The sequence below is a fragment of the Helicoverpa zea genome, chromosome 3 (genome assembly GCF_022581195.2).
Source record: "Helicoverpa zea isolate HzStark_Cry1AcR chromosome 3, ilHelZeax1.1, whole genome shotgun sequence".
NCBI classification, from domain to species: domain Eukaryota; kingdom Metazoa; phylum Arthropoda; class Insecta; order Lepidoptera; family Noctuidae; genus Helicoverpa; species Helicoverpa zea.
The window spans coordinates 185818-203769 of record NC_061454.1 but is presented as its reverse complement, the minus strand read 5'-3'; the positions used below and the strand labels follow the sequence as shown (position 1 = coordinate 203769).

Here is a 17952-nt window from a genome sequence, read left to right as displayed (position 1 = left end):
CACAGCGGGCGGGCTAGGGAGAGGAGATGCGACAAGGGCGATGGTCTTGCGCGCCTTGTCGTTGTTTTTGTTCTTTTTCCTCTTACCTCCCTGTACGACGGTGAAGTCGTCGTCGGAGGAAGAGGAGTCAGAGGGCTCGGAGGGTTGAGCATCCTCTGGGACGGGTGAGGCAGAGCGGGAGGACGAGGTGTCCATGCATTCGGCGTCGACGTTTGACGCAGGTGCACTCGCCTGAGTTATTTCCATTGTCTATGAGACAATGGGATTAGGAACAATGGTCGAGTGCAGCTGGGCATCGACCATTGTATTGGGGATTACCGTTTCCGCTAATGCGGCGGTTTTCCCCGAAGAGACGATTATAGGCTCAACAATGGGGCGCGACACAGCTGCGCCGGCCTCCTTTGTTGAGCCGTTATCGGTGATAATACAATAGCGCGCTAGGCGCGGGTCCTTGATATCAAGGTTGTTAATCATGTCGCCATATTTGGCGACAATGTCTTGGTCCTTGAGGAGGACCTCGAAGAAGAATTTATAGACTTCGGTAGTCATTTTCCCGTGAGGGAAGAGGGCTACCGAGCTAAAAGAGATGGGGGCCTAATTATAAAAACCTAAGACCTATTTCCTATCTCCCCGGGTGGATGGGCCCGGGGATGTGTAACCCTCCCTGCCGGGTATAGGCAGGGAGGTGAGTACCTATTGGTGAGCCCTAAGCTTGTAAACCGTTCGCCAGTCTTATTGTGCGAACGGGCCCTAGCCAGTCTAGTGCGAAGGGTATAGAGATACCCAACCGACACCAGGTGTGTAGCTGTGAAAGCAAACCAGATGCAAGGCACGACTAGGAGATCCCCCAAGGCCGAAATCCGAGCTCCCGTCCAATTGACTGCCTTGCCCTGAAGGGGTTCGGCGGGTGTGATTGGGTCAACACCCTCTCGGCTTCGTTGGCACCGTATGGTTTCAACCGAGAACCACGAAACTGTGGCTTTTACCCAGAAGGGGTCAACTGAATTTACTTGACACAAACGTTTTAGAAACAGGATAATCGTCCGCCGCTTTGAAAAAAGCAGCTTTAGATTGATATAATTTGTAGTCGGCAGAGCGACTACGGTGAGCGTTACGTCGGGCGTAACAAAGACAAAAGTCGTAAACGGGCGAGCGCAGAGCGACACGTCCGTACACGACGAGAGTCAGAAGTGGAGTCCTCTATGAGAATAATAGGAGCGTCTCGAATTTATTTAATATTCTGTCCCAAAAAATGGGAGAACATTTGATTGGATAACAGGGGGTCGTAACGAAGTCCCGGCAATCTGTGAGCGGCCGGTACTGCACGAGTGGCCACTTCACTCTCTCAGACATCATTAATTCAACAGCATTACCTGCCTTTGTGCGCCCAGCATTATTGTCTGTTCCTGCTCGTCTCGGCAGACCCGCGGTTACTGCGCCAACATGGCCCATAAACAATTGTTTACTACTATTTTTGGAAACAAAGCCAAATTCTTTGATAAGATTTATCTTCCGGTTTTTTGTTTTATTTGTAAAAAACAGTGTTTTATCGAAGCTTTGTCCTGTGATTAATGACAACGCGCAAATTAGCCTTCTTTTGATAAAAAGGTAATTCATTTTACGTCGTGTTCAAAGTTCTTAATGTTTTGTTGTTTTATTTGTTAATGGCGGTGTCTACGCATCGTCATCAATCGAACATGTACCTGCGATTCCTGCGAGCCCCACTAGATGGCGTTACGATTTTAGTTCCAAATTCCTCCGCGCGCCGCGCCTCATGCACTTGCAAATTCGCTCGACACTTGCGCACACGATATATAACAAAATTTTGTTTTATTGTAAACCAATCGCTGATTACACGCCTTATTACTATCGAAGAAGATCTTTTATTCATCTCCATACAGAAGTTGGACCTTCAGCGCCGGGTGCAGCGGAAGAAATCGTTGCGACCAGCATAAATCGGACGCACGAACGACGTCACCAGCAAGAACATCTACGGACCCATGGTACCAGCATAAAAAGGTCAGGCCAATCATCCTTATCAATCCTTAGCCCTTTTCTTTATTGTGTGCTTCATTTGTGTTGATAGTGTTGTATTGTGTTGTGTTGTGTTGATACTTAAATAATTAAAAACGCGTAAGTTTCTTTCGTCTCGTCGCTACCCTCAACTTAAAAATATAAAAATATCCTTTGTTAATCTTAAGTACAAAATAACGGTTTCCACTGCCTTCCACAAACTACAAAATGACTAGAACTCCATCAAAGGAAAGTCGTAGCAGTAGTGAAGAGTTAATTAAAGATTTAAACAAAAGAAGAGGTGTTGTTCGCGGTAAATTTAGACTATTCATGAAATATGTGGACTCGGTAGAAGTAATGACTACGACTGAAACCATAAAATCAGAATTACAAACTCGTTTACAAAAAGTAGACTTACTACTAGAGCAATTTACAGAAATTCAGGATGAAATAGACTTAAAAATACCTGATAGTCAAGTAGAAAAAGAACTATCTGAGAGGGAATCTTTTGAAACCAATTACTACGCTTATGTGACCAAAGCTAAGTGTATTATTAACGCAGATGATGTTCAAAACAGTTCAAAAATTTTTAGTAAAGTTAAATTGCCTACAATTTCACTTCCATCCTTTGACGGATCTTATGATCATTGGTTGGAGTACCGCGATACTTACCTTTCTCTAGTACATAACTCTAAAGAAATAGATAATGTGCAAAAATTCCATTACCTACGATCTTCTCTTTCTGGCAGTGCATTATTGGTTATTAAATCCTTAGAATTCTCCTCAGAGAATTACAATGTAGCATGGGAGTTATTAGAAAACAGATTCAATAACAACCGTTTACTTGTGCAAACCCATGTTAAAGCTTTATTCTCTATGACGTCGCTTAATAAGGAATCACCTAATCAAATTCGTAAACTCATTGATACCGTTCTCAAAAATCTACGTTCCCTCAAAAACCTCGGCGAACCAACTGAGTCGTGGGACACGTTGATTATTTATTTAATTACATCTAAACTAGATTCTGTTACTGAACGAGAATGGGAGACTCACAAAAGTTCAATTATAAATAGTCAAAATCAGTCAATTTCACGTACAAGGGTTGATGATTTAATAACGTTTCTTAAAAATCGGGCTGACGTACTGGAAACTATTAATTTTGCACATAGTAAATCATACACAGATAATAACATAAAAAAACCGTCACAGTCACAACAATCAAACAAATCACATAGTTACACATCAACACAAAATAAACAACCTAATAATAAAAATTCCAAACGTCCTCGTATTTGCGCTATGTGTCAAGCTAATCATCCGCTTTATTCTTGCGAGTCATTCTTAAAATTAAATATTAATGATAGAATAAAATTCGTTAATGAAAAGAAGTTATGTTGCAATTGTTTACGCGCTAATCACTCGGCAGATGAGTGTTGGTTTGGTCCGTGTAAGCAATGCAACAAAAAACACAACAATCTACTTCATGATAAATGTGACGATAGCGCGAGTGTATCCACCTCGCCAGTCGTTGCGCATAATTCTCAGGCATCGTCACAGAATACAACTAGTGGTAAGTCTTTACATACTGCCACATTACATTCTGCATCTCATACGACACATCAGAGCACTACTCATTCATTATTAGAGACTGTCCTGCTGTCTACAGCTTTAGTTGAGGTTGCAGATAAAAGCAATAACTATCACACTACTCGCGCTTTACTAGATAATGGTAGTCAGCATTCCTTTATAGCGGAATCATTATGTAAACGACTTAAACTCAATTTAATACAGTCCACTGTGCAAGTCTCCGGAGTAGGTAACTCGGTGACTAATTCTACACAATCTTGTGAAATTAATTTGAGATCTAAAACTACACAATATAACACACGCATGAAGTGTTTAGTTTTGAATCAAATAACAGCTCAATTACCATGTTTAGGTACAACTTCAAACATAAATATCCCTGATCATGTACAGTTAGCTGATTCGGAATTTTATTCGCCATCAGAAATCGAATTATTAATTGGGGCAGATAAATTCTGGGAACTTTTAACTGATGGACTGATTCGCCTAAGTAGTGGTCCATATCTTCAGAATACTCAGTTAGGATGGGTAATATCTGGCCCATTGCTGAATAAAAAAACTTCACGCAACAATCGAGTTCAATGCAATTACTCACAATCATTAGACGCTCAACTTAGGAAATTCTGGGAGCTAGAAGAACTACCTCCGCAAAATAAATTAACTAATGACGAGTCTTTGTGTGAAAACTTGTTTTTACAAACTACGTACCGCGATAACACGGGTCGGTTTTTTGTGCGCATTCCATTAGCCGAGCCCAGCGATACACTGGGAGATACGTATGCGCTCGCACTTAATCGCTTTCACGCACTTGAACGAAAATTAGATAAATCTACGCCTGAATATAAAAGGTTATATTGTGATTTCATGAATGAATATTTGAGTTTAGGTCACATGAGTCGAGTCAATTCTTATCCATCACCAAATTATTTTCTACCGCATCACGGTGTTTTAAGAATTCATAGTAGCACTACGAAACTTAGGGTTGTTTTTGATGGTAGTGCGAAGTCAACTTCGGGTAAATCGCTTAACGATATTCAGCATATTGGCCCTAGTTTACATAATGATGTTTTCTCAATCTTGTTACGATTTCGTCAATTTAGATTCGTTGCATGCGCCGACGTCGAGAAGATGTTCCGGCAAATTAATCTACAACCGGATCAAAGAAATCTTCAATTAATTATTTGGCGAGAAAATAAATCCGATGAACTCGGTGTATTTCAGCTTAATACGGTGACATACGGTACCGCGTCCGCTCCTTATCTAAGCATTCGTTGCATCAAACAGCTGGCGTCGGAATGTAAGGATGACGTCATAAAACAGGTTATCAACGAAGATCTGTTTGTCGATGACCTAATTACAGGTAATGATGATAAACAATGTTTATTAGATATTTGTACCAAAGTAAATGATACTTTAAAATCTGGTTGCTTCCATTTACGTAAATGGTTGTTTAATTCGGAATCATCTACAACAGATCAACAAAAAGATTTATCTTTAGGAGAAAATTGTTTAACTAAAACTCTGGGTATTGGTTGGTTAAATTATTTAGATTTATTATATTTTACGACAAAAATTGATCAAAACTTTACTCATGTGACTAAGCGCGTTATCTTGTCCGTTGTTTCACAGGTGTATGACCCATTAGGCTTGTTATCACCCGCAATTATAATTGTGAAAATACTTTTACAGAAACTATGGCTTTGTAAATTAAGTTGGGACGATCCAGTACCAAATGATATTCTGTCTACGTGGAAAAACTTTATTGCCACTCTTCAACACTTACAAGACATAAAAATTCCTCGTCATGTCAGGGAAATAAATACAAATTATACAGATTTACACATTTTTTCGGATGCATCACAGGATGCATATGGTGCATGTGCCTTTATAAGTACATACAATGACAACTCACCAGCTACAGTTAGGATACTTTGTGCCAAGACCAAAGTCGCACCAATTAAGCCAGTCACAATACCGCGTCTTGAGCTGTGCGGAGCGTTAGTTGGTGCCAAGCTGTATCAAAAAATTGTTCAGTCATGGAGATTGAAATTTAACCACATATATTTTTGGTCTGACTCAATGATTGTCATAAATTGGATTAAAATGTCACCTAATTTGTTAAAAACGTTCGTGCAGAACAGAGTCGTGCAAATCAACGAACTGACTGGTGAGTTGCCGTGGTTACATGTTGCTGGTAAAGACAACCCGGCTGACCTCTTATCTCGCGGGCTCACGCTCGACGCGCTTCAAAGTACAGATATTTGGTGGCACGGGCCAGCATTTTTAAAGGATATGCACATGAATTTTAAATATGACAACCAGAATGAAATTATAAATTTAAACGATTTACCAGAAATGAAATCAAAGGTTTTATTTACACAGTCGACTTATACTAGTATTTTTATTTTCGAACGTTTTTCAAATTTTAATCGCATGAGACGTGCAGCCGCTTACGTGTTACGATTCATTAATAATGCACGAATTAAAAGTAAAACGGAACGTAGCATTGGTCCGTTAACGGCTGATGAATTAAATAAATCAACGTTAGTTTTAGTACGCTTAGCACAACATGCATCATTTGCAGACATTTTGAATCAATTGATAAATAACTTACCTGTAAAGTCGATGAGAAACATATCTAGTCTTGATGTGTTCTTGGATTCTGATCGCATTATAAGAGTGGGAGGTAGATTAGTAAATTCACGCACCTTCCCATACAGTAAAAAACACCCTATATTGTTATGTTCAAAACATACCTTCACGCGACTACTTTTTCAATTTGAACACAAACGTCTACTCCATGCTGGTCCACAGCTTCTCTTGGCTACTATCAGAGAGAGTTGGTGGCCACTCAGGGGTCGTGATTTAGCTAAGCAGACGGTACATAAGTGCATTATATGTACTCGCCAGAAAGGGAAGGCACTATCAGTAAAAATGGGTAACTTACCCTTTGAGAGATTGGAACCGGGGTATCCTTTCTTGCGCTGCGGTGTGGATTATGCGGGACCTATGTTTATATTGAATCGGAAGGGAAGGGGTTCAAAACTTGAAAAATGTTATGTGTGCCTATTCATATGCTTTACCACTCGAGCGATACATCTAGAATTGGTCACAAGTTTAACTTCTGAGGCGTATTTACTTGCTTTAAAAAGGTTCCTATGTCGTCGCGGAAAACCCGCTTATATATTTTCCGATAACGGAAAAACATTCGTAGGCGCACTCAAGGAATTTTCAGATTTTTTAAATCATAGTGAAAATGATATTTTAAATTTTGCAGCAAATGAAAATATTAAGTTTAGCTTTATACCTCCGTACTCCCCACATTTTGGAGGTTTGTGGGAGGCAGGGGTCAAATCTTTTAAATATCATCTCCGTCGCGTAGGAAACGTTAACCTCACGTATGAGGAATTTTCAACATTATTAGCACAAATTGAAGCCCTCCTCAACTCCAGACCTATGTATCCCATGTCTTCAGACCCAAACGACCTACTCCCTCTTACACCAGCCCATTTTCTGATTGGCCGGCCGCTCACTGCACCTGCCTGCGAAGACCTCACAGCTTCGAATACATCACGCCTGGTCCGCTACGAGCGCATCGAACAAATGAGGCAAAATTTTTGGAAACGCTGGTCGCAGGAGTACGTTTCGGAACTGCAGACAAGGACCAAATGGCAGTACAACACCGGCACAATAGCACCCAATACATTAGTGCTCATCAAAGATGACAATTTGCCACCCTTAAAATGGCGTCTTGGACGAGTCATAACCACTTTCCCTGGGAAGGATGGACTAGCACGTGTAGCTGACATCAAAACAGCTAACGGAGTAATACGACGGTCATACCCCAGATTGTGTCCGCTACTACAGGAGGAAGAACCTTAACTTCTCCCAACTTCTACTTCTGCGTTGGAGGCTGTCACTCCAAGGCGGGCGGCATGTCTACGCATCGTCATCAATCGAACATGTACCTGCGATTCCTGCGAGCCCCACTAGATGGCGTTACGATTTTAGTTCCAAATTCCTCCGCGCGCCGCGCCTCATGCACTTGCAAATTCGCTCGACACTTGCGCACACGATATATAACAAAATTTTGTTTTATTGTAAACCAATCGCTGATTACACGCCTTATTACTATCGAAGAAGATCTTTTATTCATCTCCATACAGGCGGTGATAATGAGTTTTACTCAGAGTTTTTCTTAGATATTATAAATCATACTGTTTTTTTCTCAACTCTCGACTCATAGTTTGTATTTATAGATTTAAATGTTTTTTATCTTTTTTATTCAGATTATTTCAAAGCGGTTCTAATTCTTTGTAGTACCAATAAATAAAAATGCTTTTGTATGATCTATCTTTACTAAAAGGAGCACTCTGAAACCATATAATTAAAAACAGCTCAGCAATAAAAAGGTGCAAATCCAATTAGTAAACCTAACACAAGCGTAAGTTAATGACGCAGCAATAAACCAGCGGGCGACGCAGCACGGCGGCGGCGGCACCGACGCGGCGCGGCGCGGGGCAGCACGGCACGGCGCGGCGCGGTATCAGCGCGCGACAGGCGCTCGTATTTACTCCGCTTGTCCAAACAGCGCAGCAGCGTCAGCGAGACTATATTTTTAATTACTTTTCTTGAAATTGTTACAGAATACTTTCGTATTTTTAGCCGCTTGATACAACATTAAACAACAAGTTATTGTTTCAACTTTGTTCTTCATTTAAAATTGCATGATTCTTTTAAAAGTTAAAGAAATGCAAACAATTCCTAGCTTTTATGCCTCTAGTTGGTTAAATATTTTTATTTTTAATTCAAAACGTGGATATTTTGTACCTACATTTACCGAATTTATAAAAAAACTTCCTTATCGGATGACGTCCAAATCACACGTTATTCTGTGGCAACATCAAAGAGCTGTTCATTAGAACACAATACGCTGGAACCTTCCTATATTTAAAAACAACCGTCCGCAAAACATCGCCATATCGTGTTACATATTACACCTTTATAATAACCTGAAAACAAAACACCCTTCATTGTCCGACACACAATTATGTTTCGTTATGAATTATACTTAATTATTCTATTCGTAATCATTTTTTGTGAGAGGAGGTCGTTACACCACTCATTAAACAGGTTTATGGCGTCAGTAAACAAAGCATGGGGTGTCAGGGCGCGGGGTGTGGGAGGGGGCGGTGACAGACGCGAGACCGACCAGCGAACATTATAAATGAAGGTGATGTGGCTGCAAAATTATCCGAGTTTTCTCTCAACATCGGAAGTTAATTGAAGATGTACCTTAATATAAGATCCTCAGAATCCCGCATAATAAAATATTGTTCGAAAAATAACCATAAAAAATAAAGTGTCTTTAGGAAAGATTTTCTTTGCTTAACAAGTTTTATAAAGTGTCATCAATTATGGATCGTGTACATAAATCTAATAAACGTAATTAATATCAGTTTTGTTCGAGCATCATTTTCTTAGATAAAGAAATGATTCCATTTACGATTAATTGGTCCTTCCAATTAATAACTTCTAATTCTATTTGTCAAGTTCGTTTAATTAGTATAGATAACATTTTGCCGTTCAATTTAAAATGTCAATTATTTGAACAATCGTCGCGTACCTTTTGCTGGCAAATATCTAGATAAACAAAATTCTTGTGTGATCCCTTTCAGCGAGTTGTGGCGTGTTTTCTTGTGTGTCGTCTCCGGGGAAATTATCACTCACACCGAAAGTGATACGAATTTGATCGTTTCATGAAATATGAGTGATGAACGTGCGACACAGCGCCGGCTGTGAGCCACACGATTTGTCGCACGACATATGTGTCGCGTGTGCCCCATCGTCTCTGAGGTATAATTTTAATGTTACTGTTCTAATCAGAAATAATGCTTTAGTTCACGAATGGGTTATTTTTACAGCACCATAACTGTATATCCTCAACTCCATTTCCATTATTATCATTAATTATTCTTTATGTTATTTTAGCCATTGTTTTCTATATTATTTCAAACCGCGGGCACGAGAGGCCGGGCCGCATATCGCGGTCGGCGGGACTGACCGGCCCATCCGTATACATATTCATTTAGGTAGACCGGGCACCACAATCCTGTGGGCGGCATATCGCGACCCAATTGTCTTAAATCATAGCGCATGTGACCTACATACAGCTGCTCAGCCAGGAATCAGAGGGAACGCACACAGCTCGTACGCCGCGATTGTTTCATATATTTTCTTAAGCCTTGTCTGCTCCATATCCAGTTTTATATTTATGATTGTAGAAACCCGAGCAAGTATGGAATTATTTTATTTACTATTTTCATTTTATCTTTTATTCATATCTCATTCAACAGATTTTCTAGTTGGATTATTTAAAAATAGCATAAAATATCAAAGTGGAGTGGAAACGCTTGAAGTCGCTATCTAAAAGGTAATTTGATATTTTATATTTGCACATAAAAGAGTTATGGCAGATATAATTGTGGGCCATAAAAGTGATCGATGTCGGTGCCGGGACAGTAACGTGTAGCTCCAGTTTTTGCGTGAGAAGTACTGAACCTTCTCTGCAATGTCTCCTGGCTGGTAACGAGGAGTCCTGGCTGTGAAGGCCGACACATTGATTGGCTGCTGTCGTAAAGTCTAGAAAGGGTCTGTCTCCCGCGCCTTTCGACAGCCTTCACATTTCTGAATGTTAATTTAATAGTTTACGGACATATTGTAGCCATTGCGTTTGGTTTTTTTACGAGAATATGAGAAATTATTCTAATGCCGTGGCGGATCTGGCAAAGTGCGCACTGTAGATAGAGCCTCTATGCACTCAACCTTGTACCTGAATTTAAAAGGTAAATGTGAATGTATGTGATGTACGTGCCCACAGACTATTTAAAGGGCTGAAACCACCCCTATACACAGTGTAAACAAAATAACAAAAAAAAAACTTTAAATCAAATAACATTTAGATTACAAAATCAAGTCATTGTGCCTGAGCGGTAAAACATAATAAATGTTTCTAAAAGTTCTTTCTTTTTTCAGATTGTTTTTCTGCAAAAGATTCCTCAGTTTGAGTAGATTTCCCTCAGCCGTGATAATATGAATGTATTATATTGACGCCTGCAAAAGTTGTAACTCAAAGGGAAAGGGGAGAATAGTTGAGCGGCCGAAAGTTTAACACTTCATGCATTATGAATCGGCAAACGTTTGGCAACCTGCGGCGCGTGAGCCGTGCGGGGCGCGGGGGGGCGGCGTGCGGGGCGCGGGGGCGGGGGACAGATGGTGGAAGTTTAATGTCAATTTACACGCATGTCGGAGTTCAGCAGACTTGCCTAAGTCTTCCAACATTGTTATAATTTAATATTACGACAATACACCGCCGTGTTCCCTGAACGTCCTTCCTCTACTACCTGATACGAACAGCTTGAATAAACAATTTCCTTCGCGTACGTGTAATCATTCAGCTCACAGTTATTCAGGCTAAACATTACCGTGTTCAAAATTAAATAACTATCTTTCATTGAAGGTGAACGTGAGCGTGAAATAAATTATCACAAGTTGGCGCGAGTTTGACACAAATTGCCCGCAGAGCCGCGCGCGCCAGTCACGCCCGACCGTTTCGCGAAAAAACCGCCGCGTTTATACAACGCCCTAAATCAAAGTTTGTCACGAGTTCAGAATAATGTGCTAAGCAGCCGATAACACATTTGAAAGGCTTCGCCTCGAGCGACACAGGTACAGAAGCATTTTTGAGAACATTTTCACTTTGAAGAAAGTCTTCAAAGCCCCACGATGCGGGTATGTTGGATTAATTCAGGTATATTATAGAGACTAGAATATAAAATGACTCCTTCACGTTCTCTCCGAGTTCACGAAAGCATTCCTAACGAAAGAATGTTTCGCTCCCAAACTTGAACATGTAATATATTTCGTTAGTTAAATTAAAATTCTAATTAATATGAAAGCTAACATCAAACCTAACCGTATCAAAGCGGGGAGGTTGGTGCAGCTAATTAAGAAAATGTTCTGAATTATAAAGCGGTGACACGGCCGCTCACATGAACCCTAGGAGGCTTAACCGACACCTCAAATTATAAGCAATCTTATCTGGTTAGTTTGTTACGATATATTTGGAGGTTACCTACGTAAGGCGGCCAACCGTTCCGCATTCTGCGGGACCGTCCCGCAACGCTTGACGAAATCCCGTTTTGAAATTATTAGTAAAATAGTCCCGCAAAACGTTGTATGCGTCCCGCATGTCCCGCATCCCTATTTTTCTACCACACTTCTACACAACACCCACCTGCGCGCACGCTCAACAGTGCAGGAACACAGATTACCTATAATATAATCTCGTTCTCTTTATTTCTACTGAACTCGTGAGGCCTAATGATTTTGAAGACATTAGTGCACGCTGTGACACGATATTGATAGGTTAAATTATTGCTTTTTGCTTGGCAGTCGTTACGGGTAGTCAGAAGCCAGTAAGTCTGACACCAGTCTAACCAAGGGGTATCGGGTTGCCCGGGTAACTGGGTTGAGGAGGTCAGATAGGCAGTCGCTTCTTGTAAAGCACTGGTACTCAGCTGAATCCGGTTAGACTGGAAGCCGACCCCAACATAGTTTGGGAAAAGGCTCGGAGGATGAAATTATAGCTTTTTGCTTACGGTTTTTATTTTATCAGTTCCGTCCGATCATTTTTCAATGCCCCCCTGCCCCCCCCCCTTTTCACGAAAGGTTAAGTCCCGCATTCAGTTTTCGGAAAGTTGGCCGCCTTATACCTACGTAAAAAAGATGGTAGAAAAAAATTTATCCGGAGAATCAGCTGATCATTATGGCGTGGTAATTACCGGTAGCAATAATAACCCTGTTGCACTAAAAACAAATATATCAAACATATTTATGTTCATTGGTCATTTATCGTCGGGAGAATTTTAACGTGTTGTATAGATAGGTGATATGACTTAGTTTATACAGGAAATATGAATCCTCGTAACTTGATACAAAAATAAGTCAACCTTTCGAATTTGGGGTGAACCATTATAGATTCTAGAGAGGCCTAAAATAAACGTCTGGTAGTGAGGAAGTACGTGGGTAGTAGACACACCTACGTGGCAATGAGTCCTTTGTCTTTAATTGCCAGGTTATTCTATAGTCTACGCGGGGGTCATGCGGTCCATGGACCTTTACGGGGCCCCGGTATGGGCACGTTCGGTACGGCCGCGGGCTGTACACTACCTGAACGTGCCCCAAAGGGTGATAGCCATTAGGCTAATCCGGGGGTACCGCACGATTTCCCGCGAAGCAGCTGGCCTACTTGCTGGACTGCCACCGTGGGATCTGGAGGCGAGGGTCTTCTTGCGCCTGTACGACTGGCGCGAGGAGGCTCAGCGCCGGGGAGAAACCCCGTTGCCGCGGCAAGTTGTCGCGCAGCGGGCGGAGCTCCGGCGCGATCTCATGGTGGCCTGGAGGGAGCGACTGTCGCAACCCAGTGCAGGGCACGCCACCATCGTGGCGGTAAGTCCCCTCTTTGAGGAGTGGCTCGGGAGGAGTCACGGCGCCCTCACGTACCGCATGACGCAGGTCCTCACCGGACACGGTTGTTTCAGGAGGTACCTGCACCGCATCGGTCGTGAGGAGGCGCCCGGGTGTCACCATTGTGCGGACAGCCCCGAGGACACGGTGGACCACACAGTCCAGGTGTGCCCCGCATGGGAAGGGCACCGCCGGGTCCTCGTCGAGGCTTTGGGCGGCGGCGACCTCTCGCGTCCGGCCCTGGTTCAGGCCATGGTCCGGGGCGAGAGGGAATGGGATGCCGTCGCCTCCTTCTGCGAAGCGGTCATGCTCGAGAAGGAGGAGGCGGAACGCCAGAGAGTTCGCACCTCTCATCCCGGCCGCCGCGCTGGACCAGGTAGACACCATGGGCGCCGGGTGTCGCGAGATGACTCCCGGCCACCGTAGGCGTGGGTCTGTGGGCGGTGAGTTCGGGTGGCTCATCGTCCCTCTGTCTTTCTAGACGACAGACCCGTGTCGACGGCGCGCGTTGTTCCACGCGCTCCTCAAAGAGATGTCAGCAACCCCAGCGGGGCCCAGCAGGGCCAAGGCCTGCCGGGGCTGCGGGTTGTTCGAAAGAGATACCGCGGCCCTGGTACATAAAAGGCCTATGACGGAACACGACGATTTTAGTCAGTAAGAGTCTGACACTCCCTCACCGCTGCTAACCCACAGCGGGAGGGGTCATTTGATGATTTTACGTCGCTAAAAAAAAAAAAAAGGTTATTCTATAGTTTATTTATACAGACATTTAACTAAAGCCAAATTATATACTACAAAACATACTGGTAACATAATGCCTACTATCCATACAGATAACAAGTTCTTTAAGCTTTACAGTGACGCGTCATATTTGCTTCCAACAAACACCCATAAAACTACTGTAAACTTGAACTGCCTCCCGAGTACTACCGACATAGTTGCAACTTCGCCGGCAAGTGACGCAGACTCTTACATCATATTCTGCTTAGACATATTCTACTTCACAATTAATTACAGCAGCAACTCGCTCGGGATATAATCCAGAGAGAAGGCACTACCTCCGCCCGTGTAACGCGTGCCGACGTCTGCTCACAGCCGATGACGTTGACAAGTGGCGCTCACCAGCCTCACTTAATTGATGTGAAAACGTCATTAGCGTCAGCGCATCGAACCCAGGCCCCACTGATTTATATTGTACATTTATTATCGTTATTATACTCCCACTCAGCAGACGCGCTATTTATTTTTAATTTTCTTACACAAAGGCACTCTTTTCGCTCCACCTTCTGTTGTTCTTGTTTACCCATCGACAGCTGACAAATAAGTGCGATAGAACAAAACGAGAATCGTGAATGAGTAACTCTTTATTCTGTTTGTCATTTTTCCGCTTGAGTTTCATTGGAACACAAGCGTTAAGTGAGTTTATTGGCGCCCTGACTGCCTCTTGTGTTCGAGAGCTCTCAAATAATCTCGGCAGACGCACAAGCAATCAATGTCTTTTGGTATCGATAGGACCGCAGTTAATTGGGAGCTCGTGGATGCGTCTCGGAACTTAATTGCTACAGGGCGTCATTCCGCCGACAAGCCCGCAATACTGTGGCCATTATGGAAATTACCGGAATCATTTTAATGACGCAATTTATGACAGATCCGCTGCTGTGTTTGCAGAATACTCAGTAAGAGTACATTGATCGCAAGTTCTGTTTGAAGAGTTGTTTGAGGGCTCACGTGTTAATTAAAATGAGTTCCTCAAATGAAGGTTAAGACGTGCCGGCTCAGACCAAAGACTCGAATTATACGGGTTCCTTGTACAACTTTACATACACAGTACTTACGTACTTATAATTATTTTCGTCGGAAACTCGGCAGGCTCGGCTTTGAAATAATTACTTCATTGAGAACAAAGAGAGCTCGGTCAAAGCATACTCAATTGTTGAAGTAAAGGTTGAGACGTGTTTGCACGACACAAGACTGTATAGAGGCTCTCCAGTAAACAGTCGAAGCTATCGTGGTTCGTTCATTGTTTCGGGAAGCGAGTGGTATCGGCCGCAGATTGAACACGCGTTAGTGATGTTTAGTACCATCCGGCGTGCGGTGAGCTGCCGGTGCCGGGAGGGGCGCTCCACAGGGCCGCACTAAATAAGAGGGTAGCTGCGAATAATTCAGGGCTCGTGATGGCGCTCGGCTCAATAATGCATGCCTCGCAATCACACACCGCGCATGTTCCTACCATATACTCCTATACATCTTCTGTGGCGCTGACTAGATTTACGCTAGACCATTTTTGTGGGTTCTCAGTGACTTCAGATTTACTGTTATAGTTAAACCGCATCTCCTATGTCTCTCTTAGAAGGGATGCTGTTTGTTTTTACAGGAACATATTTTGTTTTTATACTTAACTGAAGAATCTTCTCATGAAATATATCATGACATAAAAGTATAACTACATAGAAGCAACTTTCGCGGAATACAGAGTTTAAGTCGTATATTTTATGTTGATTTGTTCGTAAACCGTTCAAAACTGATCGTTTGCCAGATTTGCGCCGCACTTCAATTTTAGATTACCTCGTGCTTGTTGCCAACATCCCCGCATAAACAGACAGACAGACTTATTGCTGCGGGGACCTGACTTATAGCTCAACTCCGAAAACATAAAGTTTTGTCGACTTTCTAAATATATTTATTTGTGTAATTTAATGCTCGTTTATATGATTGATTGCGGTTCAGTATTTTTGTACTCAAGAAGCAATAAACACTGCCTATGTATAATGGGTCTAGAAGTATATTTCTAACGATCTTGTCAGCACTTTGGCAGTTATCTTAAATCTGCGTTTAACATTATTCTATACCCATGTAGACTAAGATAATACTTAACATTGTAATTCCATTAGGGGTGCCGTGACCACTTCATTAGCATATAACAAAGAATTTCCCTCGGACACTAACACGCGTTTCATTAGAGAAATCCAATCGAGAGCTAATTCCACTGATACCTGTGTAAAGGCAAATCCTAATCTATGAGCACACTTCACGATATAATTTCATTTCCGAACGATTCAGGGCGCCAAGTGATCGCTTAACAGATTAAAATCTTCCGCAATTGTTTTGAATGAAAAGAAAAACGTAGAGCGCGGCTCACTGCCCCAGAGAGAGGTACGGGAGGAGTGACAATTTGTTACAGAGGTATGTTATCTATTTATTTGTATTTCGGTCAACTGAATTTAGAAATAGTAGTACCTATGAGGATCTTGTGTGGACCGGAAATGCTTTTTAAAAGATACCATAATTAGAAACATTCAATACATTACATTATGTGGTTGGATTTTTTGCCCTTTCTGGTCATGGATAAATTCCATAAGTGCACTAAACCGTGATGATGGCTGGAGAGATCATTAAGACAGGAATTAAGTGAACGACGTTAACGGATAAAAAGAAGGCTTTCTGAGACGCACTAATGGAAAAAATAAGTTCTAATGAAAATTCATAGGATCGCCTCTTTGTATAGCAACGGAATTAAATTGGAAGGTTTTATAGGCCGCGCTTAAAGGTTTAACTGGGTAGATAAGGAGACTAGCTAAATTAATAGCCTTACGAGGAAAGAAACGGGAAATATAAGGTGTTTCTACACCGGGTGAAACACGAACACAATACACAGGAAACTGTATTGTGCTGCCGAGAGAATTGTGCAGTTTTCACGTACTGAAGTTTATGTTATTGTAACAGTAGCTCCGCAGGTACTCACCGACCCTGCAGAGAGACGAGATGTAATGTAGACGAGTAACTCACCCCGTCAGGGAGCACAAGCGTGATGTGGTGCATGTCTGCATTTATCTGTAACAATAATAACAAACAATTAACAACCAATCAAAGCTGCTATTAACGAGATTCGATAAATGACAAACAAAGCAAATTACACCACCCTTTGATCTACTGATACTATTTCAGAATTGAACAAATATCAAATGTCTCCCTGACATCGCTGAATGTTCGGCTGCTCTCAATTAACACAATAATATTAATTTGGACGTAGTTAAGAGGGCTGATATCTGCTTCCTCTCGGCGATTATACTCCATATAACTAGGTGGTACTTAAACTTCGGTCCTGCTTCAGGAAAATTAATTTTACCTTCATTTTGGTATGAGTCACAATCGGTTCACAATTCATGAAGGGACGTTTTGTTATAGATAACAATGCTATTGATTGCCTATCATTCGATTATGATTGGAGATAGAAACGGTACCCATGGACGGACTCCTTAAATATCTTCTATTTAAGTTAATAATGTCTATTATATGAATGGTCGTAGTTCGTTATTTACGGCACAAAATGTAAAGTCCACTATAAATTAAAAATCCAACGAGTAATGGTAGTTGGTATGAGTGCTGTGGAAATAAATCAACATTTACAAGTCCATAATTAAACAGGGGCTGTCCGCGCTTGTCGCCGCCGCCCCGACATGATCACTAATTGCTTTTCAAGAAGAACTGAATCACGTCGTGAGACAACCGGGAACAACTTACAGCAGACGAGCAAAATTAGTTTTTGGTGATGTCGGGACAGCTAAGGTCATACTACAGGTTTTTGATTTTAAACAATAAAGTGGGGAAATATATGTATACAAAAACAACGAGAGATAGAGAAATGGTTAAGGCAAAAAAAAAAAACTTTTTAATTTTCGATACAGAGCTATGAATGTAAATGTTGTTTATAAAAATGGAAATGTACTTGTATTTTAACAATAACTTCGCAAAAATCCTTTCTTAACCCTTAAAAATAGAAATTTGTTTGTGAAATGATTTTACATTTTTAAATTAAAATAAAACAGT

The 17952-nt window shown here is 41.8% G+C and overlaps 2 protein-coding genes across 2 annotated transcripts in view; one reads left to right on the top strand and one right to left on the bottom strand.

The window, feature by feature from the left end:
• The window catches only part of LOC124645951 (neuroligin-4, X-linked-like), an 87231-nt gene that overhangs the window by 24961 nt on the left and 44318 nt on the right, over positions 1–17952 (bottom strand). The window contains exon 2 of the mRNA XM_047185939.1: positions 16912–16956. The gene's annotated coding sequence lies outside the window, so the exon portion shown is untranslated. The remainder of the gene's footprint in view (positions 1–16911; positions 16957–17952) is intronic.
• LOC124645950 lies at positions 1678–7736 on the top strand. The gene has a single exon (XM_047185938.1). The coding sequence runs from the start codon at positions 2242–2244 to the stop codon at positions 7477–7479; it is 5238 nt and encodes a 1745-aa protein (XP_047041894.1). The 5' UTR covers positions 1678–2241; the 3' UTR covers positions 7480–7736.